Source organism: Mya arenaria, chromosome 3 (assembly GCF_026914265.1).
Source record: "Mya arenaria isolate MELC-2E11 chromosome 3, ASM2691426v1".
In the NCBI taxonomy this organism is placed as follows: Eukaryota; Metazoa; Mollusca; class Bivalvia; order Myida; family Myidae; genus Mya; species Mya arenaria.
Window position 1 is genome coordinate 56413855 of NC_069124.1, and position 24943 is coordinate 56438797.

The 24943-nt window shown below is 37.3% G+C and overlaps 1 protein-coding gene across 6 annotated transcripts in view; it reads left to right on the forward strand.

The window, feature by feature from the left end:
* Nucleotides 1-2099: 2099 nt before the first annotated feature.
* Nucleotides 2100-24943, forward strand: part of LOC128227140 (E3 ubiquitin-protein ligase MYCBP2-like) — a 76682-nt gene continuing 53838 nt past the window's right edge. For 5 of the 6 annotated variants that reach the window (XM_052937380.1, XM_052937384.1, XM_052937381.1 and 2 more), the window contains exons 1-19: nt 2100-2345; nt 6997-7057; nt 9630-9857; nt 10607-10760; nt 11909-12105; nt 12468-12606; nt 12923-13038; nt 13636-13701; nt 14054-14144; nt 15596-15666; nt 15928-16072; nt 16634-16710; nt 17383-17593; nt 18708-18875; nt 19297-19452; nt 19792-19818; nt 20803-20874; nt 23984-24098; nt 24365-24534. In XM_052937380.1, coding sequence (XP_052793340.1) covers nt 2224-2345; nt 6997-7057; nt 9630-9857; nt 10607-10760; nt 11909-12105; nt 12468-12606; nt 12923-13038; nt 13636-13701; nt 14054-14144; nt 15596-15666; nt 15928-16072; nt 16634-16710; nt 17383-17593; nt 18708-18875; nt 19297-19452; nt 19792-19818; nt 20803-20874; nt 23984-24098; nt 24365-24534 — 2386 coding nt within the window. In that variant the 5' untranslated portion in view covers nt 2100-2223. Of the gene's footprint in view, nt 2346-6996; nt 7058-9629; nt 9858-10606; nt 10761-11908; nt 12106-12467; nt 12607-12922; nt 13039-13635; nt 13702-14053; nt 14145-15595; nt 15667-15927; nt 16073-16633; nt 16711-17382; nt 17594-18707; nt 18876-19296; nt 19453-19791; nt 19819-20802; nt 20875-23510; nt 23540-23983; nt 24099-24364; nt 24535-24943 lie in introns of those variants that run through there. The other variant, XM_052937385.1, reaches the window with a different exon arrangement.

Consider the following 24943-nt stretch of genomic DNA (forward strand, 5'->3'; position numbering starts at 1 on the left):
TAGGAAGACAAGATATATGGAGTCTGCACGTATACTTAAGCCTCAGACAACAACATTATAACATGTGTTAGCTTTATACCAAACCGAGACATCACTTTCCGTGAACGACAATTTTTCAATGCGTATTGCATGCGCTTTCCGGTCTCTAATAATAGTAACATGACCGAACCATTTAAAAATAGGGCTCAAAACACCATGTTTTTCTTGTTTACAAAATTGAAATGCACTTGTTGAGAAAAAGCTTTTGGTAAAACCAAGATGTAGCACCAACTAACATTCGCTGCAATTTGTGTCAGTAGAACCTTCGGTATCTCCGAGAAAACGGCCGAATTCTGCAAATTTAATGACGTAACAAATGCTTCTTCCCCTTGCACATGAAATCGTCCAAATCCTTTGTATCTAAACAATAGCACAGCTTTGCGAGAATGCTTATTTGTGTTGTGTCAACTCTCATACACTATGTACAGGTAGCTCAGTGGTTAAGCGGGCTGGACCAGTAATGCACATCCGAATCGTTCGGTGTAAGTTCAAGTCCGCTCGGCATCACCATTTTCTTGTAAACTTTTTATATCTTATTTTTGTTGACATTTTTCGTCGTTTCTCGTAGCCTTACCAAGTTAAAAGTGACGTCCATACAGGAAAGACCCATCATATGCACGTGTGCAAAAAGTACAACATCGGCAAAGAAATGCAACAGTTTCGACTCAGAAATATGAAGTGAAGACTCTGCCATTTCGTTTGCAGAATTTCCGATTATCTACAGGACGTGAAACGTATGTGCCCAAATGGGTTACAATGTATAAGTTAGCTTTCATGATTTATTTTCATAGAAAACTTGGTCATGCCCAAGCTCTTTTAAGGGACATCCTGAACCATACATGTGATTACGTTAAAGTATTTCAAAAACATACACGCATAACGTGTTCTTATAAGTACTAACATGGTATATGGTTTCGAATAACAGCAACGCTGTCTTTTGTCGAAATTTCAGATAGTCAGTGAATATTTTTTACTTAGCATTCTTTCTATACAACCACTTAATTATGCTTGGCTTCGGCATGTAAGCATTGCAGATATTCAAAATCTTGATATTTCGCCCCCATTTGTTAAGAACAGATGCAACATTTTGAAAACAAATGATGCAACACACATTTAAGGTTGCACACCCCTAATGAAAACCTCCACTTGAAACTCGTCCATTTCAATGCTTTAGCCTACGTTGTTAAGCACATGACTACACATCTTTTGAGGGTTTCAAGATTGTGGTTCGAATCCAGCCAGAAGCACTATTTTTTCTTTTTTGTTTTCATTAGCTTACATTTTTTACAAAAGTAATTAAGTACATTTCTACACATATTTTTTTTTAAATGAGACGGTAAAACATTTTGATTTTTTATGGCATAATGATCCCAAAATATTAAAGATAATTATTAATAAAGGATAGGTCATGAGTATTTCTAGAACTTTTTGATTTTGCTTTTAAACATCGATGTTCCAATTTTACTCAGTCACTGAAACAATATGTTAAAATTGATATACCATATGGCTATTGCAGTACAGTATGATTATATTTGTTGGTGATGTGAACAATAATTTATTATTTCTGAAAGCAAATGTATTTCTTGTGACTCTGATACCAATTTATTACCAAAAAAAAAAGAAATAAAGGATTTTTCTTGTCTCTCGGGTGATGTCGTTTTGTCGACAATTCTGAAATGTGGGTACGGTAATTCAAATTCAAAAAAAAATGTTATTTGAAGGTAAATTTCTTTTAAATTTTGTTTTTTGAATCCAGAAAATAATACACATTAAGAAATAATCAAGCTGATCATAGTTTGAAATTGTGCCCATGAGGGGTGTGCTACCTTATAGTGAAATGAATGTGTTCTTGTTCGTTCGTTAACACTTTTAAAGTATGTACGTTGAAACTCAAACATTAATTAATACTATTTTTTAGAATTTTACGAACTACTAAGAACTACAGATGTACCGGCTTACATCCGAGGTTATTTTCGACAAAAATGACCGAGGACCACCGAATGCCATGGACCGTTTTACTCTAGGACGTTTTGACCATTTACAATCCCACAATTCACAAGGCAAAATGTCTGCAAACAAATCGAAAGTTGTAGATACTAGTGAAAAATTGTTATAAAAGAGAATGTTTACATACGATATGGATGATTAATTTATATCTCTTTTCCCTTGAAATGCGTTATTAAAATGGCATCGACTTCAGTGCTACCAGCCACTCGTAGTGAGTTGGAATTATTTTTACACGGAAACAAATTGGGTCAAAAATTTCATGAACTGTTTCAAGTGTCCGAGGACCCAGTGGTTCCAAAGTAAGTTCTCTTAAATATTTCGTTTAGCTGCTTAAAATAATGGCCAAGGGTGTTGTTTTTAAAAACAATCGATACATAAATGTTGTAAAACCTGCTCTTAATCCAACAAAGTATGCCAAATGGGTGGACTTGATAGTCTCAAATCAATCATTCAATGTTTGGCATTTATGCCATAAGATATCAGGATCCCAAGGACACCAATTTTTCAGAAGGGATACCTGAACTTCAAAGTCTGGTATTCTGTCAGGACACTTAAATTTCTGGCTGATAAAAGCTAAATATGAATAAGTATATTTAGCCTTTCACTAATTTATTACCTACATTTCTTGGTAGTGCATGCAAAGATGATATAAATTATAAGTTGCACACACCAAAGCTAAAATAGGGCTAACTTCATTTTTAACTATAGTTACGTCATGAATCTACAAATGACATGGTCATCTCACAGTGCACAGTATCGAAGGTGCCCAATTAACTCTTCAGTTTAGTATTTCAGAATCATGCTGCGCAGAGTTACGTTTCAATTTTGTTTTTTAAATTATCAACAGGGTCAGAGATGACAGAGATTTGTTATTGGTACAATTTGCGCAATTATCTTGCTAATGTGTCTGAACTGCCCAAAGAAATCGCCAACTTTGATGAATTAATGAAGTGACCTTAGAGTTGTTACACTGTAACATTGTGCTACAAACTAGTCATTCCTTGTTGATGTTGGTCCTTTGTTTTTGCTGAAGAGACAGTGGTGGGATACAAGGAAGTCTGGGTGCTATACCCTAGCTCTTTTTCGAAGAGACCCGTTGGTTCTTTTACATGCTCTGTGTAAAGTACCGATACACAGGGTACAACTTTCCTGGGTTAAACCAGTACTGAGAGTGAGTACACCACTTTTTCCAAGCACCACCTTTGAATGCCAAGCGAAAGGCAAGGGAGCTACTTGTAACAACTTTTAACGTCTTTTGGTAAGACGCGACAAGGGATCGAACCCACGACCACCCTCTCCGTAGGCGGAAGCTTAACCACTAGGCCACGGAGACGGTTTAATATGGTGTATGCTGGAATTACAAATTTTATGGTTTAACGATGCTACTTTTGTATGTTGAATTTAATACTGAACAGGCTAAATGAAGAATTTTTTTATAAAAACTGTAAGGGACTCCTGATTTAGGAATGGGCACTTGATTTCAAGTGTGGTGTCCCTTCGGGATCCCTTGGAAAAAAGGTAAGTGTTGACCCCTGCTAAAATAATATATGTTCAATACAGGATTCTTCTAATCCCTGAAGAATTTGCAGATTAAAGATTGTTAAAAAATCTGTCCACGTTCAAATATTTGGACTATTAGAATTGACTGAGAATAAAACTCCAATCGTATCCATTTTCTTGTCCTTTCAAAAGTGTATATGTTTTCATCTGTCTCCATTTTACAACTATTCTAAACAAGGCTTACTCCATGTTTAGAACATCTGCAAAACCTTGCAATGACCATAATCATGATTATTCTTGGTAACTTTTGTGATTCAGTTGGCAATCTTCGGTTTCCGATCTACTTTAGAATATCATTTTTAAAGGCATAGCAGTTAACTTTGGATTTTGGATTTTACTATATTTAGAACAGTGACTTATTTTACGATGGAAATTGGTGAAAGGCATATATAAAATAATTTAATGTATGCCTTTTGCCATTTTCCGTCGTAAAATAATTCTTCATTTCTTATGCCGCAACTGATCATAATATTTGTTGAACTTCTGTGATGTTGATGATATCCATGCATGTACATAATAAATTATAAGAATCAAATTGACAAGATACTGCTTGATGTTCACAGGCTTTTCTGCCCTTTGTAGGGTACAACTATCAGACACATTTCTAGCGCAATGTTGACTTTAATTTTTCTCAATCACCACAAAAATAATTTCAATAAAAATAACATTTAAGTGACTCTGTTAAACCAGAAAGGGAGAATGTACATGTTGATTGGCATTTTAAAGCTGCACTCACAGATTGAACATTTTCACATCTTTGTTATTTTTTGTCTTGGAACAAGCCAAATTTTGCGAAAATGCATGGAAACCAGTTATATATACTGCTGACAAAAAAAATGATCGCAGATTCTATATTTAAGTTCAAAAATTGATGTTTTATGCATTTTTTCTTAAACTGTTAGTAACTCATCCCACATGATTGTGCTCTATAGGGTAAGGAGCAGGAGACAATAACAGCCAAGCTAAAAGGTGAATTCCATGCATGCTAGTAACTCCTGCCTTATGAGAGGGCGCATTATCCTGTTGAAACATCAACCCTTTACATGCTTGGAACATGACCAAAACAATGGGTGTAAGAATCTGGGAGATACACCGGTTAGCGTTTAAATTTTATCGCAAATTAGTAGCACTGACTTAGTCAGGGTTGATAGCCCCAACATCCATCACACTGCCACTTCTGTAACATTCGTGTTCCTTTATACAGTTGTTGGCATCATGTTCCTTATGCCTATAGTATATCCTTATATGTCAGCCGTTAGACAGATTAAATCCATTGTAGTCTGGTGCATTGATATTGAGCGTTAAAAACAGGTACTTTTACCGGCCTCTGACAATGTATCTCGTAATCCTGGGAATGTTTTGCCACTGCGGGAAAGTTAAATGGAAGACCCCTTGTACTGGCGACCAAGTCAAGAAGCCATGGTGGAGATGCCATTGACAGATATAAACATCTTGACATGCTCTCGCTGCGCGCATTGCATCCAATAGTGGATGGTCAGAAATGGAGCTGTTAACATTGTATCTTTGAACAAGGCGAGATAAAGATGACTGTTGACATTTAAATGTTTAGCAACAACAGTTTGTGGTAATCTACAAGTTAAAAATGCAATAGGTTTTGGAAGGTGATCTGTCGGTTGAAGAATTATAAAGGCGGCATTCCTCTGCAAAACTCTGCTAAGAATTTATGCTAGTAAAATTAATTTTGTTCAAATTCGAAATTCATTCGATTATGATGGCTACTGTAAATTAGTGTTATTGTTTTCCACTGCCATTTTAATTTATTTTTCAGATCCACATGTTTTGCATTCATGAAGTTAGTTTATCACAAGAATGTAGCTGTATTTGCCTTGTTGACAATGTTTGATCTTATCATGACTGAATAGTTGCATTTTATTTTGATGTATGTAATATATATATATAATTAAACATTGATAAATACATTTTGTGGACGTTGGTGTCACACCTTAGTTAAGGTTAGACATATCAGCACCTTCAAGTCAATATCTCAGCAAATAGGTCAATATCTCAGCAAATAGGTCAATATCTCAGCAAATAGGTCAATATCTCAGCAAATAGGTCAATATCTCAGCAAATAGGTCAATATCTTAGCAAATAGGTCAATATCTCAGCAAATAGGTCAATATTTCAGCAAATAGGTCAATATCTCAGAAAATAGGTCAATATCTCAGCAAATAGGTCAATATTTCAGCAAATAGGTCAATATCTCAGCAAATAGGTTAATATCTCAGCAATAAATGAATGTATTGCATTTAGGCTTTATACACAAGTACTCAACCATCCATCCTACTTTAAACAAGTTAGATAACTCTTTTACATACATGTACAATGCTCTTAAATATCATTCAACGTAGAAATTCTGGTTAAGATTTTGCATGTTTTAGCCCATTCAAGTCAATATCTCAGCAAAATACCTCTTGTAATGCATTGAATTTTTAAAATTTTATCCCAACTGTCAAAACCTCTTTAATTAATTAAGTTAGAAAACTCATTTTGCATATAAAATGTATTTTGCTCCTTTATTATTTGATATAGATTTTCTGGTTAAGGTTTTGCATGTATTAAAGCAAGTATCAGTCAATATCTCAGCGACTACTTGATGTATTGCATTGAAACTTTAAACAATCAAGTATTGATACTGTATCATGCATATCATGCAAACTTTTGCCACTTTATTATTTATAAGTTGACTTAGAAGTTCTGGTAAATGTTTTGCATTTGATGTAATTTTACAGTGTTCCATACTAAAACTTGACAATCCTGAAACTTAAAAGCGGGGGAATAGTTGAGCATGCAGTCCTTGTGACAGCTCTTGTTATTCCTACTCTTTCATCGATCATATATACTAGTCACAAAGATAGTCAAAGATATTCAAAAATTGTCTTAATGTGGCCACAGAAATCCAGCTCAGGCTACAGAAATCTCTTAGTTGGTAGCCCCATTGGCTACCAGAGTAAAAGGTTTATTTCGCTCACTACATGGTTAATTTACATTTTTTACTTGTAGCTCTTTTCATAATTATAACTATTATAAGGGCATTGGCTTTATTAAAAAAATGAAAAAGGTTAGAGAAAAGAACCCACTGATGCACATTATGCCATGTATACAAAAAACAATTTTTTCTAGGGTGAAGGTTCATAGATGAAAACAGTTCTTTTACACCAAATAGATTTTGTTCTAGATACCATTTTTGGAAATTTAAAAGGCTTTAAATGTTCTGGCTATGGATCGTTTAGATGGTCAATCATCACTCTGTCAGCATGGAAACAACCCTCATTTCAATAAGTGTCAGGTTAAATGCTATGTTAAAGCCATATATACATTGTGGTGGGCAAGTTGTAAAGTTGCTTCCATATTTTATTTTGTTTGCAGGAAAAAGACTGAGAAAAAGGCAAAAAAGGCTAAACACAAAGGAAAAGACAAAAAATCGAAGGTAAGATACAATTTTGGGTCAAAAGTTCACATCCATTTATGATTACCAAACATCAAATAAATACTTTTTTCCCAACATTGAAAATACAGTTCTCAATTATTATGCCCCCCTTCGAAGAAGAGGGGTATATTGCTTTGCACAGGCATGTCGGTATGTCGGTCGGTCGGTCGGTCCGTCGGTAGACCAAAGCTTGTCCGAGTGATAACTCAACAATTCCTGGACGTATGGTCATCAAACTTCACTTGAAGGTTGGGCCTGACCAGTAGATGACCCCTATTGATTTTGGGGGTCATCGGGTCAAAGGTCAAGGTCACAGTGACCTTTAATGGTAAAATAATTTTAAAGCTTGTCCGAGTGATAACTCAACAATGCCTGCACTCATGGCCCTCAAACTTGACATGGAGGTTGGGCCTGACCAGTAGATGACCCCTATTGTTTTTGGGGGTCATCAGGCCAAAGGTCAAGATCACAGTGACCTTGAATGGTAAAAGGTTGTCCGAGTGATAACATGACAATGCCTGCACCCATGGTCCTCAAACTTGACATGGAGGTTGGGCCTGACCAGTAGATGACCCCTATTGTTTTTTGGGCTCAATGGGTCAAAGGTCAAGGTCACAGTGACCTTGAATGGTAAAAGGTTGTTCGAGTGATAACTCAACAATGCCTGCACCCATGGCCCTCAAACTTGACTTGGAGGTTGGGCCTGACCAGTAGATGACCCCTATTGTTTTTGGGGGTCATTGGACCAAAGGTCAAGGTCACAGTGACCTTGAATGGTAAAAGGTTGTTCGAGTGATAACTCAACAATGCCTGCACCCATGGCCCTCAAACTTGACTTGGAGGTTGGGCCTGACCAGTAGATGACCCCTATTGTTTTTGGGGGTCATTGGGCCAAAGGTCAAGGTCACAGTGACCTTGAATGGTAAAAGGTTGTCCAATTGATAACTCAACAATGCCTGCACCCATGGCCCTCAAACTTGACGTGGAGAATTGGCCTGACCAGGAGATGACCCCTATGGTTTTTGGGGGTCATCTGAGCAAAGGTCAAGGTCACAGTGACCTGGAATGGTAAAAGGTTGTCCGAGTGATAACTCGACAATGCCTGCACCCATGGCCCTCAAACTTGACTTGGAGGTTGGGCCTGGCCAGAAGATGGTCCTTATTGATTAAAGGGGTCATTGGGCCAAAGGTCAAGGTCACAGTGACCTAGAATGGTAAAAGGTTATCCGAGTGATAACTTGAAAATGGCTGCACCCATGGCCCTCAAACTTGATTTGGAGGTTGAGCCTGGCCAGAAGATTGTCCCTATTAATTTTAGGGGTCATTGGGCCAAAGGTCAAGGTAACAGTGACCTTGAATGATAAAAGGTTGTCCAAGTGATAACTCAACAATGCCTGCACCCATGGCCCTCAAACTTGACATGGAGGTTGGGCCTGACCAGTAGATGACCCTTATTGATTTTAGGGGTCAAAGGTCAAGGTCACAGTGACCTTGAAAGCAAACTCGACAATTCTTGGACCTATGGTCATCAAACTTGACATGAAGGTTGGGCCTGCCCAGTAAATGACCCTATCGACTTTGGAGGTCAATGTCATAGTAACCTTTTAACGCAAAAAAGTTAACAAATCTTCCCCCACTGATATCTCAACAATGCCTGAACATATGATCATTAAACTTGACATGGGTGTTAAGCCTGACCAGTAGATCACCCTTATTGATTTTAGGATTCATAGAGCCAAAGGTCAAGGTCACAGTGATCTTGAATGGTAAAAGGTTGTCCGAGTGATAACTCACCAATGCCTGAACCCATGGCCTTAAAACTTGACTTGGAGTTGCATCTGACTTGTAGATGACCCCTTATGATTTAAGGGGTCATCGGGTCAAAGGTCAAGGTCACAGTGACCTGGAACGAAAAAAACTTGTCTTGTGATAACTTGACAATGCCTGCACCCATGGCCCTCAAACTTGACATTTAGGTTTCTGGTGACCAGTTGATGACTCTGGATTTTGAGTTCATAGAGTCAAAGGTCATGACGGTCATAACACACTTTATCCTCACACTTTAATGGTCATAATCTTAAAACAGCAACAAATCAGCTGTCATTTCGGTCCATGCATATTTCATTCAATTGTCCATATAATCCTGACAACATGGCGCTCAGGGGGGGCATAATGTTTGACAAACATCTCTTGTTTTTTTATATATTTGACTTATTTTATCAAATAGATGGACCCTCAAACTGTTTTCATAAAAGAAACAAAGATTAACTCATACTTTTATCTTTTATGACCATCTTCAAAGAATTTTGGTTTATTCCGAGGCAAAATTGGAATTCCCAATTTCATTCAAAAGAGTGGAAAAAACCCATTGGCCAGTCATTTCAAATAACCAGAACTTGCTGGTGGATTTTAAGTTGTTCTACATAAGGCCTTAAATAAATATTAAAGCTTTCAACTCTCATGACCGACTGAAACAAATCGAGAGTATAGATCTGAAAAATCTTAATAATGTATTATTTATGCCATTAAGGCTCAGATTGCTATCAGTATGTGTGTTTTTATTTAATTTCAGCGAGATCAAAGCCCAGAAGAACTTCCAGAGACTCCAATTACAAATCTAGAACTCCATGCGAATCCATCGACATTCAATGTGTACGCCTTGGTGAGACAGGCATTGCTTGAGAAATGCATGAAAGAGGCAACAAAGGTGTACCAGAAGACAACACTCAGCCTGTCTGACTCTGAGACAGAAGAAGAAGGGGAAGACAAGAGTAAAGATGCAGGAATCAGGATTCCTAAGGTACGATGTTTTAGACGAAACTGGATGGGGAACTATTGTGACTTTTAAGATTGTCTGATTACAAGAAAACAGTTGCGATAATGTGATACATTTAGATTTGGTGTCTGTGTCTAGCTGTTTACAAAAACTTTCCCATAAAACAAATAACATACATGTATAATCAGAACATTGGTAAATCATGAAATAATTTCATTCTCAACATTATTATATAATTACAATTTTATACCTTGGCCATTCTGTGAAGTATTAGTGAAATACAGATAGATATCCTTAGTAAACTTAGCTTTTTAAGACACCCTTAAATCATTAACACTTTGTATCATACATGGACATACTGGTGTAAATGTAGCAGTGTCAAACCCATTTACTCTTTAAAAAGGGTGAGAGTGTCTAATGGTATAGATGTCTGCCTCCTATTGAATTGGTTGTGGGTTTGATCCCCACCAGGGGTATTTTCTCACGGCCTCTTAAAATAGACACAGTAGTGGTTTCTACTAAGGAAACAGACTCGAGAGTGATTCTATAAGCTATCGGCTTTCATCGAGATCCAGCTAAAAGAAATTAATATAAATTGGACCCATTATCATAGAATATAAACTTAACTGAAATCAAGATATGATATGCCAATGTTTGAAGACAGAAGCTGTAATAATAGCAATAAAACATATTGATAATGTATTGTGAAATGTTTTTTATAACCTTTCACATGTAATTAACTTTACCACTCACGGTAATTTCTCCTCCTGCAGATTGTGGGTCTCGGCCTGTGTGGTGTGTTTGAGCTGGTACGTGAGACCCGGGAGAACTACCCGGAGCTGTGTGTGAAGGCCATGAGGGCTCTACTGGACATGCTCCAGGGCCAGCAGCCAGAAAGCATGAAATACGAGCCTGCCAACGTTGTCGGTAAGGGCAGTAGTTGCAAAAAGATGCTTGCATTGCTATAAAGGTTGCAGGCTTTGAAGTAGTCACAAAGCTGCGTCTATTAGTGTTTGAAAATCGGACTCCATTTGCTATCGATAATCGAGTCGAAGCGGACCAAGCATTTCAATTTACTATCGAACAATAATCGAAAGTTCATAATATCAGCAATTTAAATGGTTTAACCTGGAATCAGTACGTATGATGCTATAGTCATGCTTTTTGCAACAGTTAGTAAATTTCCCTAACATTTTTCTGTTTATTAACTTAACGAAAAAACATAGCAACACAACACATACTTAATAATTGCACATCAATTGCAAAATGATGCACACCGCATCAAGCAAGTTATCTAAGCATTTTATCCATGTAAAAGCATATAAAATATTTGTGAACCAGCTTATCATTCCCAATAACCTGTTATATTGAATGTTTCATGAGAATATGTTAATTTCATGAAACTTTCACAAAAAAGTAAATTAGTTTATTACAAATGATACTAAAAAAGGTTTCAAGAACAGAATGCATCGAGCCAGGATCCCCGGTATTTTATGAAATATATAAACAATTAAAACAATTTGTAATTTTGAGAGAGTTTGTACGTTTTTAAACAAAAGTGTTTACATTCACAGCAATTGTGTAAGAGTGACATCCCTTGTTAAAATGGACTCAAAGACAATTTACTTTAAAGAAAAATTGACATTTACTCGACTTTTACGAAAACACAAAACAAAAAATAAATATGTAGTTACCAGAAGGAACATTAGCGACATCGATTTTGGACAACCACTATCGATTGTTGCCGACATAGACTTGTCAGGGACAATTTATCGATTGTACTCGATAATCGTTTCATCACTAGCGTCTATGATGTTTTTTAAGAGAACATTAGTGAACTAGTCTAGTTGTTGGGCCATATTATGCTAAAACAAATCATTGTCCTGAGACTGGCCTCTGTGATTTTATTTAATGTTATGGACAATTGAATTAATTGTCAGATTTTACTCCTTTAATATATTATCTTAGATGTTAACTGAATATGGTCCGTTATCATTTATTGTTTTAATTTGTTTACATCCTGTGATGTCTAGTGATTAATGTATTGTTTTATAAGTCTTTGTCATTATTTACAGATGGTCTTTTCCAACTGCTGATGGAGATAGCCACCAACTCTGGTCCAGACTTTGTACATGAGGGCCAGTCCCTGACCTCCCTGGCGTGCTCAGCCCTGCTGAGTCTCGTGATTGCTCTTGGGGACACAGGAAAACTGTTGACTGCAGTGTCTGCACTCCTCATGAGCACAGGCTCCATGGCCTCTCAGCACATCAAGGTGCTTTTTCTGACCAATCAGGGGTCGAAATTTTGCCCCATTTTCAATGCTGATACTTATTCTTTTTTTCCTGTTAAAGAAATAACATTTCTAAGTTTATGTTTTGAAAAAAAGAAAATAAATTTGACCCCCAAACCATTTTCATGTATTCTTTGAGAAACACACTTTATCTCAATCTTTTATCTTTTGTGTCTTTTTGTCTGATGAGCTTAATATAGAATCTCACGGGAGTTTATTTCCTAGGAAGATATCAGTACTGGTGTCCATTGTAAAAGAATATTAATCACATATTTTTTTATTAGAGTTAGCTTCTTTAGGCTTTGTGCTCTGTTCTGTTAATAATAATGAATAATATGTTCCAGGTACCCGGTATCTTGACATCCCTCCAGAAGAGCGTCCAGGCTGTCCTACAGGGCCGCACCCAGCTACCAGACTGGTTCACACACGGGGTCAAGGACAAGGCTCTTCTCTTCTCCTTCAAAATGGAGGATATCCCACCTGGTGAGTTCGGTCTACCTTAGTTTTGGAATCAGATCTGATCAGTCATAAAGATTTAGGTATTTATCTTGTTATTTTGGCTTGAAATTCCAAGCCAGCTGAATAGATTTAAAGGCTAAATTGTAAATCTGGTATCAAACAATTTGATTGTGGGTTGCATTTTGGTCTGATTTTGCAAGACTATTTTAAGACTTCAGTTGTAATGTTTTAAGGGCAATACCATACCTGATATTGTTTATAGCCATAGTTGCTCAGTTACTTAGTGCCCTGATGTTTTATGTATTCTCAATCTTATAACTTATTCGTTCATTCCATTCAGTTAGCTCACCAGAGAGCCAGGGCATAGCAGCGGTGACAAGTGATGGCAGATTCCTCTACATTCACAACAAACAAGGGCTGTTCAGGATTGGATCAGGATATGGGGGATCTTTGAAGGTGTGTATGCTACTATCTTATAAGTGTATGGAATCAGTGCTTCACTTAGGTGCCAACCCCTCTTAATATAGAAAAAACAAGGAAGCACACTGCAGATTTTTATTATTGATATATATTTAGAACAATCACATGCTTCTCAGTTAAACATATTCAATGAAATAAAAGAAAACCAGGACCTTTTTATAAGTTTTAATTTTACTATACAAAACTTGATATTTATCATAAACATAAACATTGGCGGTCAATTTGGAGCTTAGTCAGAAATTGGAAAAATCACCATTTTTTCCTATTTTTCTGCTTTCAAAACGTTCCTGATCAGTTTATATATTTTTATGATTTTTATACTTTTTCTTTCTTATTATTTGGATTTTTTGAGTGTGCTTATCTGTGCTTTATGTTAATTTCAATGGCTCTATTTATTTTAAGGTAGAATAATATATGATAAAATGATAGGACTGATCCTCTGTACTGAATTATGGTACATTTGTGAACAATGTGGTGATAGCAATTAAATTACCCCATTTGAAAGCTTCATTCACAAAATGTCTGTAAAGCTAAGAAAACTGTTTAACAAGTGTGCCATGGTTAATGTTTCAGGGTCATATTTACTGCTACAGAGAAATGTTGCCAGCAAAGTCAACAGTGTGGCTAGCCTATGCCGGGGTAAGTGTGCTAAAACTCATTGTAGAAAAAACACAGCCACTTCCATAAGTCATTACATCAATAGAAAAAACTTCAAATTGTCAAGCCCATACAAATAAGTTAGTGGTGTCATTTCTTGAAGCTGTTCATGTTCTGAAACGACGGTCTGCCGCGCAGTTCTGATGATATAATGCAGTGTAATAATAACAAGTAAGTATCTATATATTTATATTAAAAAAAATTTGCAGTGAGAATAAAGGACCTGTCACAGTTTGCGAACTCCCATATGTACAGGGATTTTCGGTTAATTATACCTGTTTATGCCTCAACTATAACTTGTTTGATAAAAGTTAATCCATTAAATTTCTTGCAGGATATTCTCCTGTGTCGTATTGACAACTCGTCCCAGCTGTGCACCATCAACACGGACACTCTGGATGTGGAACGCATGTGTGAGATGGATGGTAAGTGTTCTCGATGGTTTAACTGAGTCTTACTTTTATTGCAGGTACCGTAAATGACTGGTTATAAGACGATAGAGGGTATAAGACGCAGGGAAAAAATTCTGTGAAAAGTTGGAGAAAAAACCTTTTAATCTATGTTTTTGGTTAAAAGACGCATAGAAAATATGTCAAAAACGTCTGTCAATTTCGGCCACAATGTTTGGTGACAGTGACGAAAAATATTTTTTTCGTGAAAATGGCGATGGTTATCTTTAAAACCATACAATAATAATGCAAAATGTGTTTCATTTTAATTCGTAGGAAAGCCACTTAAAAGAACTGATTGTGACCATTTGTTTCTGGATAGCACTGAAAGGTGCCTTTATGAAAATATGTAAGATTTCTTTTTGACAGTATATCGTAAACGATAACCTGTCGAGAATGAAGTTAAGTTATGCATACTGTAAACCTTATGTTGTGCGGGTTTGTTCTCAAAATGTCAACACCTACAGAAAAGAATAAAGTTCGCGTAAATGTGTGAAAAAACAAGACCATTATCACATCAATTTGTAGTATTGGTATGTTAAACAACAAAAGGCAATGCGAGTTTTTCACACCTTATCATACAACTGACAAAAAATATTTTGACAGTGCCCAACTTTGCTTTCTTATATGCAAGTTTAATTATTGTTCAATTCAATTTATTATTAAAAATAATATTGAATAACTTATTTAATCGAAAAATATTTTTGTTAAAATTATAAACCTCTTACGATATACCTTATACCGATCTTCAACTGCCGTTTTAACCCGTATATAATCGATCAATATGACGCGAGTAACATCACTTTCTACATAAATGTAAACAAACTCTCGGCCTGAAATCGACCTCAGAAAAAAAGTTCAACAAATTGTTACTGGGTATTATACGCAGGCACTTTTTTGCATCGGAATCTGAGGGAAAAAAGTGCGTCTAATACCCAGTCATTTACGGTACTTTATATTATATTCAAATTTGTTTTGGCACAATAATTATGATATATATTGGAAGTGCACAATATTTAGGTGTTGATGCCTGAGTTGGAATACTCACAATAATTACATGTGATATTGAAACATGTTCATTTACTACTGATGTATGTGACAATTAAGTGGCATCATATGCTTTTTGGTGACTTATGGGGCTTTCTCTGATTTTTTATCCTGGGCAATTTAGCCTGTGTTAATTTTTACAAATTAAACATTATGTGTGGTTCATCAGAAGATGTTATTTTCAGATTAACATCGCCATAAATTTCACCTTGTGAAAGTAAATATTATTAATATATTTGTTTTTATTTATTTAAAAGAAATATGGTTTTTGGTGCTCTTTCAGAAAAATAAATTAGGACTTTACATTAAAACAAACAATTATCATCTATGTATTACATAGTGAGTGTTTTATTTATAAGATCTATGTTGTTTTGTTTCAGGCCATGGTGTAGCTCCCTGTGCTATGTTCTGTGATGGTGAACACGTTGGACAGATCACTGCGGCAAAAGATGTAAGTGGACCGTGGGTTAATTCCTTCTGAAGTTTACTCAACCAAATTTACTCAACCTTTCTTGTACATAAGGAGGAAATGAAATTATGAAAAACATTTTCTAAACACAATTTGAAAAAGTTAACACAAGCTTTATTGCCCAGGATAAAAAAAGGGGATCCTTTGTTTGTAAAATGTGGGCTGAGGGCTAAAGAAATTGAATAAAATATTTTTACACATGTCTACAACCATTTATAAACATGTGATGTTCTTGTTTTACAGGACAGTTTTGTGGTGCGTATGTTTGACCCACACAAGTCTCCGATGGAGGTGGTCAGTGAGCTTCCCCTGAAACTGACCAGGAAGTGTGTGGATGCCTTTGGGCTTGACAACTCTGAAGTTGGGGTCAGCGAGAGGAAAACTATCAGTATGTATAAAAGTCTATACAAAGAGTTTGTACACTGTTCTTAATGTAAAAGTGACTATGCTTGTAACATGAAAGACTGGGCCTCTCACGGTCAGGTCCAAGATTATTAAAAGAGATGAATATATACTAATTTTTATCTAGAAGGCACATGTGTGGACACTTGTGATATAAAAGATTAATGATAGAGGAAATTTATTATAATTGTTTACCATATTTGTTATCTAAGAAAAATATTAATGGTATTGTCATAGCCTTATTGTCCTTTTTGACAAAACTTGAACCTTGGGCCAAAACTTGAACCTTGGGTCAGTTTTTAAAGTAATCATGGCCAAGTTGGCCATGAATACTTTAAAAACTGTGCAAGATAATCAATTTAAACTTGACAAACATGTTGCTAGAGATGATTCATACATACATAGCAAGGCCCATAACCCTGGCTTTAACAATTATTGAGTTATGCTGGATTCAAAAACATGACACAAGTGTTGGCATTCAAATCGCAGAACTCTTATTTTTGCTTCCCTGGTGTTGAGCTGGTTTATATTGTTTGTGTTTTCTCAGGCACAGGCATGGATGAAGATATATCCTTTATATGTGCTGGCAAGGACTTCAGTTTAATCAAAACCACTGGAAATAAGGTACATATATGTTAACGCAATGCACCGAAAAGATAAGTTGACATTCTATCATAATACTTATTCTTTATTTAAGCTCTGCCTTTTAATAGAATGCTGCTATTTGCTGGTCTATCCTGATTAGAATATTCATAACAATTTTACTATAAAAAAATGAATTTATGACCGAAACTTAAAAGCATTTGAAATGGAGTGAGTAGCCCAGGGCTTGAGTTAATTTTGAAGTAGATTACTCCCTGAAAATGGGCTATTTAATAGCTTGAGTGCTTGGAAGCACAGAAACTTGATGCACTGTGTATAAAGCTTGGATGAACAGTTGGAAGTTTAAGATATCAAAATCTGGTGTCATTGTTGCATTAAAGGTCACATTTTCAATGAGTTTTAAATTTAAATTAAAAGTTTGAATACACTGCTGTGGAGTTGGCATGTTTTACCTGAAAATTATTATGCATTTTGTCAAGATTTTACTGCAATGGAGAATTTCTTTGTGTTGAAGAGACTTGTACTACTTTAAAAAAAAACTTCCAAAAGTGATAGCAAGGAAGTTTAAACTTCCACCTTTAAATTCTTAATAAAAGGTCTAGTAAACAGTTGTGTTGAAGTGTTGATATAGTCTAGATAACAATGATTTCAATGTCTATGACTACAGCAATGAAATGTCATCTACTATTGCAGGTACTGTACACAGGCAAGTCCACTGCTCTGGGAATAAAACAGGGCGGTCCCGCAGCGGGCAAATGGGCGGAGCTTCCTGTAACAAAATCTCCAAAGATCGTGCAGGTTGCGGTGGGTCACGAGGGTCAACATGCTCTCTTGGTGTCCGAGGATGGTAGCGTATTTTTTGCGGGGACACCAAGACGTGGGGAGGATGGAGACACAAGCATTTGTATGATGATTTGTTATTATTTGTGATATTCAGTTTACATTTCGTTAGGGATGGCAATGAGTACCCGAGTACTCGAGCGAACGTTCGAGTACTCGAGTACCAAATCACTGCTCGAGTACTCGGAAAAAAACCTATAAAAATCACAAAATACATGATTTACAGACGAAGTAACAGATCTGGTTAGTTGCCGAGAAGACAATTTAAGGTCCCTCTAATCCCCGCTGTGTACACAATTGACCCTAATCAATAAGTTGAGAGTTGCAAACTGTCAACAAAGGGCCCCTATTTCCAGTTAGCAATGATGTCAATTAGAGAAGTTTTGATAGCGGAACTTTCACCTACACAATTCTATTGTTTACCAATTAGAGACCTTTCACCAAACAACGGACGCAATAATACAGTACGAAGTATTTCGTTCATTATTTTTATGTATGCTATTAATTTTTGTTCATTGTAATTCTGATTGATGTTCATTATAAATCTTGACTATCTAGACGCTCGAATAAAATCCCGGTTTAACTTTCCAGCTTTGTTGTAGCTAATTTGCAGTGCATTCTTATATAAAATCATTAAAGTGAAATGAAAAAGACAAAATTAAAAGCATGAAACAGCATTTGTTTTCCTTTTATTTAATTTTCTATTAAAGTACATAATGAAAGTCTAATTTAAAGATGAAAATGACCACTAATATGACCAACGCACAATATACGTCATGAACGATACATGTATAAACGATATTGTCTTTCCAAAAAATGAATTCATTTTTTCCGAGTAATCGAGTACCCGAGTACTCGATCAAAAGATTGTCCGAGTACTCGAGTACCAATTTTATTACTCGTTGCCATCCCTACATTTCATGTTTTATATGAGTACAATCAGATAAAAAGAGTAACAAGCATGTGGCTATATTTTTTTCGCTGGCTTTAAAAGTAGCAGTCAATTTAAAAAGGTTAACAAGTTAAAGTTAACATCTTTGAAGGATACCATTGAACAATTCATGGTTTATTTGCTTGTACTTGAGTTGTGTCATAGGCAGTAAATAATTTTTTGGCCCACATATTGATTAATGTATGAACTTATCATCTTTCAACTCAGTTTTATTTTTCTCACTTAGCTAAAGTTCGCAGGCAGCCTAAAGCTGTGAAGCCGAAGAAGATGATTCGCCTGGAGTCCCGCAATGTTGTCTATGCAGCTTGTAACAATGGCAGCAGTGCTGTCATCACTAAAGAGGGGGGACTCTACATGTTTGGCAAAGATACTGCTCACTGTCACCAATCAAGTGGTAAGAATTGATATTTCTCAATTTTGTTTATATATAAATATATATATAGTTGAAACCTGTTGACTCGATATCCGGCCAAAATACTTCGAGCCTCGCAAATATCAGGCAAACAGGAATGCTTACATAGAGAAAAAAAGAATCGGTTCCATCCATCAAGTTTCTTTTGAAGATTCTCATAAGAAAATTGTGATTTTAGAATTCATGTTGTTCAAGAATAGACTTGTAATTATGACAAGCACAGATAATACATGTAGCAAGTATTTTGCCCCATGTTTAACGGCCATGTTATCGACCTCAAGGAGCTGGTTGTGAGCCAGATCTGCCTCATTTATTCCATAGGATTCTTACCAGTAGACATAACATAACATAAGATCCATTCACTGGTCTATAAATTGTAAATACACTTGCTCTGTATTTCAAGGTCATGTGACAGACCTGAAGGAACAAGTTGTTAGCCAGATCTGCCTTGGAAAGGCACACGCAGTTGCTCTCACCAGTAAGGGCCGCATCTACACCTTCGGCATCAATAACAAAGGCCAGTGTGGGCGTGACTTCAACCCTGCGGCTGCTAAGGACAGTAAGTTGGCAAATTGTTATGTAATTGGCATCTTCTAACTACTGGTTACAATGATTATTTTATGTCCTCTTATTTTACAATACCAGGTTCACGCACGAGACAGTGTTTGAAATTAGATGTGAATGTGTTAATCACTTAAAAAATTCTGCCTTGAGATAAAGTTTTTGTGTGCAACCAACAAAGGAGAGCAATCTTTTGAGCTCCTTATGGTTAAAATGGTGCTTTGCTGGGTGAATTTTTTAACTATAAATGTAGTATTAAGTATTTCTGCGCATCTATTTTGTGTTCAAAAGATAGATAAAAAAAGTATAAAGGCATGTTTAATTTGTATCATTGCAGAGGGCAGTCAGAATGTCAACATGCATGGTGAGCTTAAATTTAAACTGTTAAAATTGTGTATTTTCTTTGCCCAACAATATCGCTGTAAGAACAGGCAGAAGGTAAAGGTATTATAGGAGGGCCATACAGGAGTTGCATCTATTGCATCTAGTCAAGTCTTGTCCCAACACAAAATCTTGTTATGCAAATAGTGCCTATGGTATTTTACATACACACATGAAACTTTATGTTGGTCAGCCTAATTAATAGTGCACTTGCAATTTGTGTGATATTTCACCTCAAATGACAAGAGTAATAGCCCTTGAAGATTAAAAATGGCCTGAAACAATATCCTGATGCATGTAGCTCCCAAAGTAGAGCACCTTCAATTATTAAACTTCATAGGAATGTCTGTCAGCATGGAAATTTGTGCACCTGCAATTTGTGTGACTAGTCTCATAAAAGTTATGGCCCTTGACTAAATACATATCTTGTGTTGCCTGTAGCTACAAATGTATTGCACATGCATGAAAATTGTTTGGCATGGGAACTAGTGCACCTGCAATCTGTCTGACATTTCCATCCGTCTAGCAAGAGTTATGGCACTTGAATTAGAAATAAAGGTCTAAACAATATTAGGTCGCATGTAGCTGGAAAAATATTGCACCTGCACATATTGAACTTCATAGGAATGTCATTCAGTCTGGAAAGTTGTGTCTGAAACATTGTTTGATGCATGTTTCTCCAAAAGAATAGCACCTTCACTCATGGAACTTCATATGAATTTTGGTCAGCATGGTATATTGTAGGGATTTGTGTGACTCTCACCTATCCTTAAAAATGTTTTGGACTTATACTTTTAAGTGTAGTCTAATTTCGTTCAGTCTATATTTTGTTCAGCCTGTCATTATGATGAGATGCATGCTTGTGTTGTTAAATCTAAACTCAACATTTAAGCAGTCCCGTGTCCAGGTGACATTAAGGAAACTTCATCTCTTCTGGATAGCTCTAGTTTCGTTTGCTTGATTTCAGTGGGGAGCCAGAATGTGAACATGACGGAGGAAGAAGAGGAGGTGGATATGGAGTCTATCATGTGTGCTCAAGGTAGGGGAAAGCAAGGTTAGGAGGTGGATATGGAGTCTATCGTGTGTGCTCAAGGTATGGGAAAGCAAGGTTAGGAGGTGGATATGGAGTCTATCATGTGAGCTCAAGGTAGGGGAAAGCAAGGTTAGGAGGTAGATATGGAGTCTATCATGTGTGCTCAAGGTATGGGGAAAGCAAGGTTAGGAGGTGGATATGGAGTCTATCATGTGTGCTCAAGGTATGGGAAAGCAAGGATAGGAGGTGGATATGGAGTCTATCATGTGTGCTCAAGGTATGGGAAATCAAGGATAGGAGGTGGATATGGAGTCTATCATGTGTGCTCAAGGTATGGGAAAGCAAGGATAGGAGGTGGATATGGAGTCTATCATGTGTGCTCAAGGTATGGGAAAGCAAGGTTAGGAGGTGGATATGGAGTCTTATCATGTGTGCTCAAGGTATGGGAAAGCAAGGTTAGGAGGTGGATATGGGGTCTATCATGTGTGCTCAAGGTATGGGAAAGCAAGGTTAGGAGGTGGAAATGGAGTCTATCATGTGTGCTCAAGGTATGGGAAAGTTAGGCTAGGAGGTGGATATGGAGTCTATCATGTGTGCTCAAGGTATGGGAAAGCAAGGTTAGGAGATGGATATGGAGTCTATCATGTGTGCTCCAGGTATGGGAAAGAGGTGGATATGGAGTCTGTCATGTGTGCTCAAGGTATGGGAAAGCAAGGTTAGGAGGTGGATATGGAGTCTATCATGTGTGCTCTTGTTAGGGGAAAGCAAGGTTTGGAGGTGGAAATGGAGTCTATCATGTGTGCTCAAGGTATGGGAAAGCAAGGTTAGGAGGTGGATATGGAGTCTATCCTGTGTGCTCAAGGTAGGGGAAAGCAAGGTTATGCTCAAGGTATGGGAAAGCAAGGTTAGGAGGTGGATATGGAGTCTATCATGTGAGCTCAAGGTAGGGGAAAGCAAGGTTAGGAGGTAGATATGGAGTCTATCATGTGTGCTCAAGGTATGGGAAAGCAAGGTTAAGAGGTGGATATGGAGTCTATCATGTGTGATCAAGGTATGGGAGAGCAAGGTTAAGAGGTGGATATGGAGTCTATCATGTGTGCTCAAGGTAGGGGAAAGCAAGGTTAGGAGGTGGATATGGAGTCTATCATGTGTGCTCAAGGTAAGGGAAAGCAAGGTTAAGAGGTGGATATGGAGTCTATCATGTGTGCTCAAGGTATGGGAGAGCAAGGTTAGGAGGTGGATATGGAGTCTATCATGTGTGCTCAAGGTATGGGAAAGCAAGGTTAGGAGGTGGATATGGAGTCTATCATGTGTGCTCAAGGTATGGGAAAGCAAGGTTAAGAGGTGGATATGGAGTCTATCATGTGTGCTCAAGGTATGGGAAAGCAAGGTTAGGAGGTGGATATGGAGTCTATCATGTGTGCTCAAGGTATGGGAAAGCAAGGTTAAGAGGTGGATATGGAGTCTATCATGTGTGCTCAAGGTATGGGAAAGCAAGGTTAAGAGGTGGATATGGAGTCTATCATGTGTGCTCAAGGTAGGGGAAAGCAAGGTTAGGAGGTGGATATGGAGTCTATCATGTGTGCTCAAGGTATGGGAAAGCAAGGTTAAGAGGTGGATATGGAGTCTATCATGTGTGCTCAAGGTATGGGAAAGCAAGGTTAAGAGGTGGATATGGAGTCTATCATGTGTGCTCAAGGTAAGGGAAAGCAAGGTTAAGAGGTGGATATGGAGTCTATCATGTGTGCTCAAGGTATGGGAAAGCAAGGTTAAGAGGTGGATATGGAGTCTATCATGTGTGCTCAAGGTATGGGAAAGCAAGGTTAGGAGGTGGATATGGAGTCTATCATGTGTGCTCAAGGTATGGGAAAGCAAGGTTAAGAGGTGGATATGGAGTCTTTCATGTGTGCTCAAGGTATGGGAAAGCAAGGTTAAGAGGTGGATATGGAGTCTATCATGTGTGCTCAAGGTAGGGGAAAGCAAGGTTAGGAGGTGGATATGGAGTCTATCATGTGTGCTCAAGGTATGGGAAAGCAAGGTTAGGAGGTGGATATGGAGTCTATCATGTGTGCTCAAGATAGGGGAAAGCAAGGTTAAGAGGTGGATATGGAGTCTATCATGTGTGCTCAAGGTAGGGGAAAGCAAGGTTAAGAGGTGGATATGGAGTCTATCATGTGTGCTCAAGGTAGGGGAAAGCAAGGTTAAGAGGTGGATATGGAGTCTATCATGTGTGCTCAAGGTAGGGGAAAGCAAGGTTAAGAGGTGGATATGGAGTCTATCATGTGTGCTCAAGGTATGGGAAAGCAAGGTTAAGAGGTGGATATGGAGTCTATCATGTGTGCTCAAGGTAAGGGAGAGCAAGGTAAAGAGGTGGATATGGAGTCTATCATGTGTTCTCAAGGTATGGGAGAGCAAGGTTAGGAGGTGGATATGGAGTCTATCATGTGTGCTCAAGGTAAGGGAAAGCAAGGTTAGGAGGTGGATATGGAGTCTATCATGTGTGCTCAAGGTAGGGGAAAGCAAGGTTAGGAGGTGGATATGGAGTCTATCATGTGTGCTCTAGGTATGGGAGAGCAAGGTTAGGAGGTGGATATGGAGTCTATCATGTGTGCTCAAGGTATGGGAGTGCAAGGTTAGGAGGTGGATATGGAGTCTATCATGTGTGCTCAAGGTAAGGGAGAGCAAGGTTATGAGATGGATTTGGAGTCTGTCATGTGTGCTCAAGGTATAGACCCTACAAACTTACTCTAGTGTTCACAATCAAAGTGAAATAAATAAGTACATGTATGTCTGGTCTTGTAGAAATATTTTTTTCTATAAAAGAACCCGGTAGATAATAATTAATTTTGTTAGTATTTGTTTGTAGTATATTTGCCTTGTTAGGATGTGTTTGTTGTAAATTTGCCTTGTTAGGATGTGTTTGTAGTAAATTTACCTAAAAAAATGGTTATTGATTGTTGTTTAAACAAAAATATAAAATTGTTGACACTTGTCAATGCAACTATCTTACTTTTAACAAAGTTCCAAATTAACAAACATGTGATGAACAAAGAACAAAGATCCTAAGTATAGCTATGTGACTGCCCCCTTACATAATGCCCTTCTATGCTTAAAGGTAAACACAAGTGGAAGTTGGACCAGTGTATGGTGTGTTTTGTGTGCGGGGAGTGCACTGGCTATGGTCTCGGCTGTGTCAACTCTGGACGCCGCAAGGACAGGAACCCGGGAATGTATGTTTACAGTTTGTGTAGACAGTTGATTCAAACATTATTTTCTTCGTAAATGATATGCTGAAAACATGCCCACCTTTAATTATGTACTGTTTGTCATATATTCATAAACTGAGCTATTGAAGTTCTAATGTGTAGAAACAAGTCCAAATATACACTGTAACATTTCAGCAATGCTCTTAAGTGGAGTATGCCATCAGTGTGCCAGGGGTGGCAATTTATATATCTATACCCTGTAACATTTTGTTACCACTCTATCCCCACAGGCCATGTGGTTGCGGTGCAGGTGAGGCCGGGTGCACGGAGTGCGGGGCTTGTCGCCAGTGTGCTGGGGAGCAGTTGGATGGTGAGGAAGCTGACGGGGAAATCCTCGGCAAGGCCAAGGACGCACCATTCGATCTTGCAAAGGACTTGGTCCATCTCAACCTGATCATGGGTGAACCTCTACCTACGTATTGTGTTTTTATATTCAATCATATCTCGAATTAAACTTCTTATCTTCCCATATATAGACACACATATTGCTTTTTTGAGTCTTGCCCGAATCTGCATTTTTTTTAAATTTAGCTACCTCCTTTCTTGTGCATGAGAATTTTTATTTTTTTATTTCATTTACAAGACTGATCATTTTCGTTTTGGCTGTTGATCTTAAACTTGTTTTAATTTTCTTTAGTAGTTTTAGAGGTTTAGCTCATGTTGATGGTTTTGAGTGGACTCATTTGCTTTCAGAAATTATTTGCAGGGTGAACATAACAAATTTATTTGTAGTTAATCCCTTCCTACTTATCAGACATACAGAATTTGTTTCTATCCTAGTGTACATGTACCTTATTAGCTAACAAAGT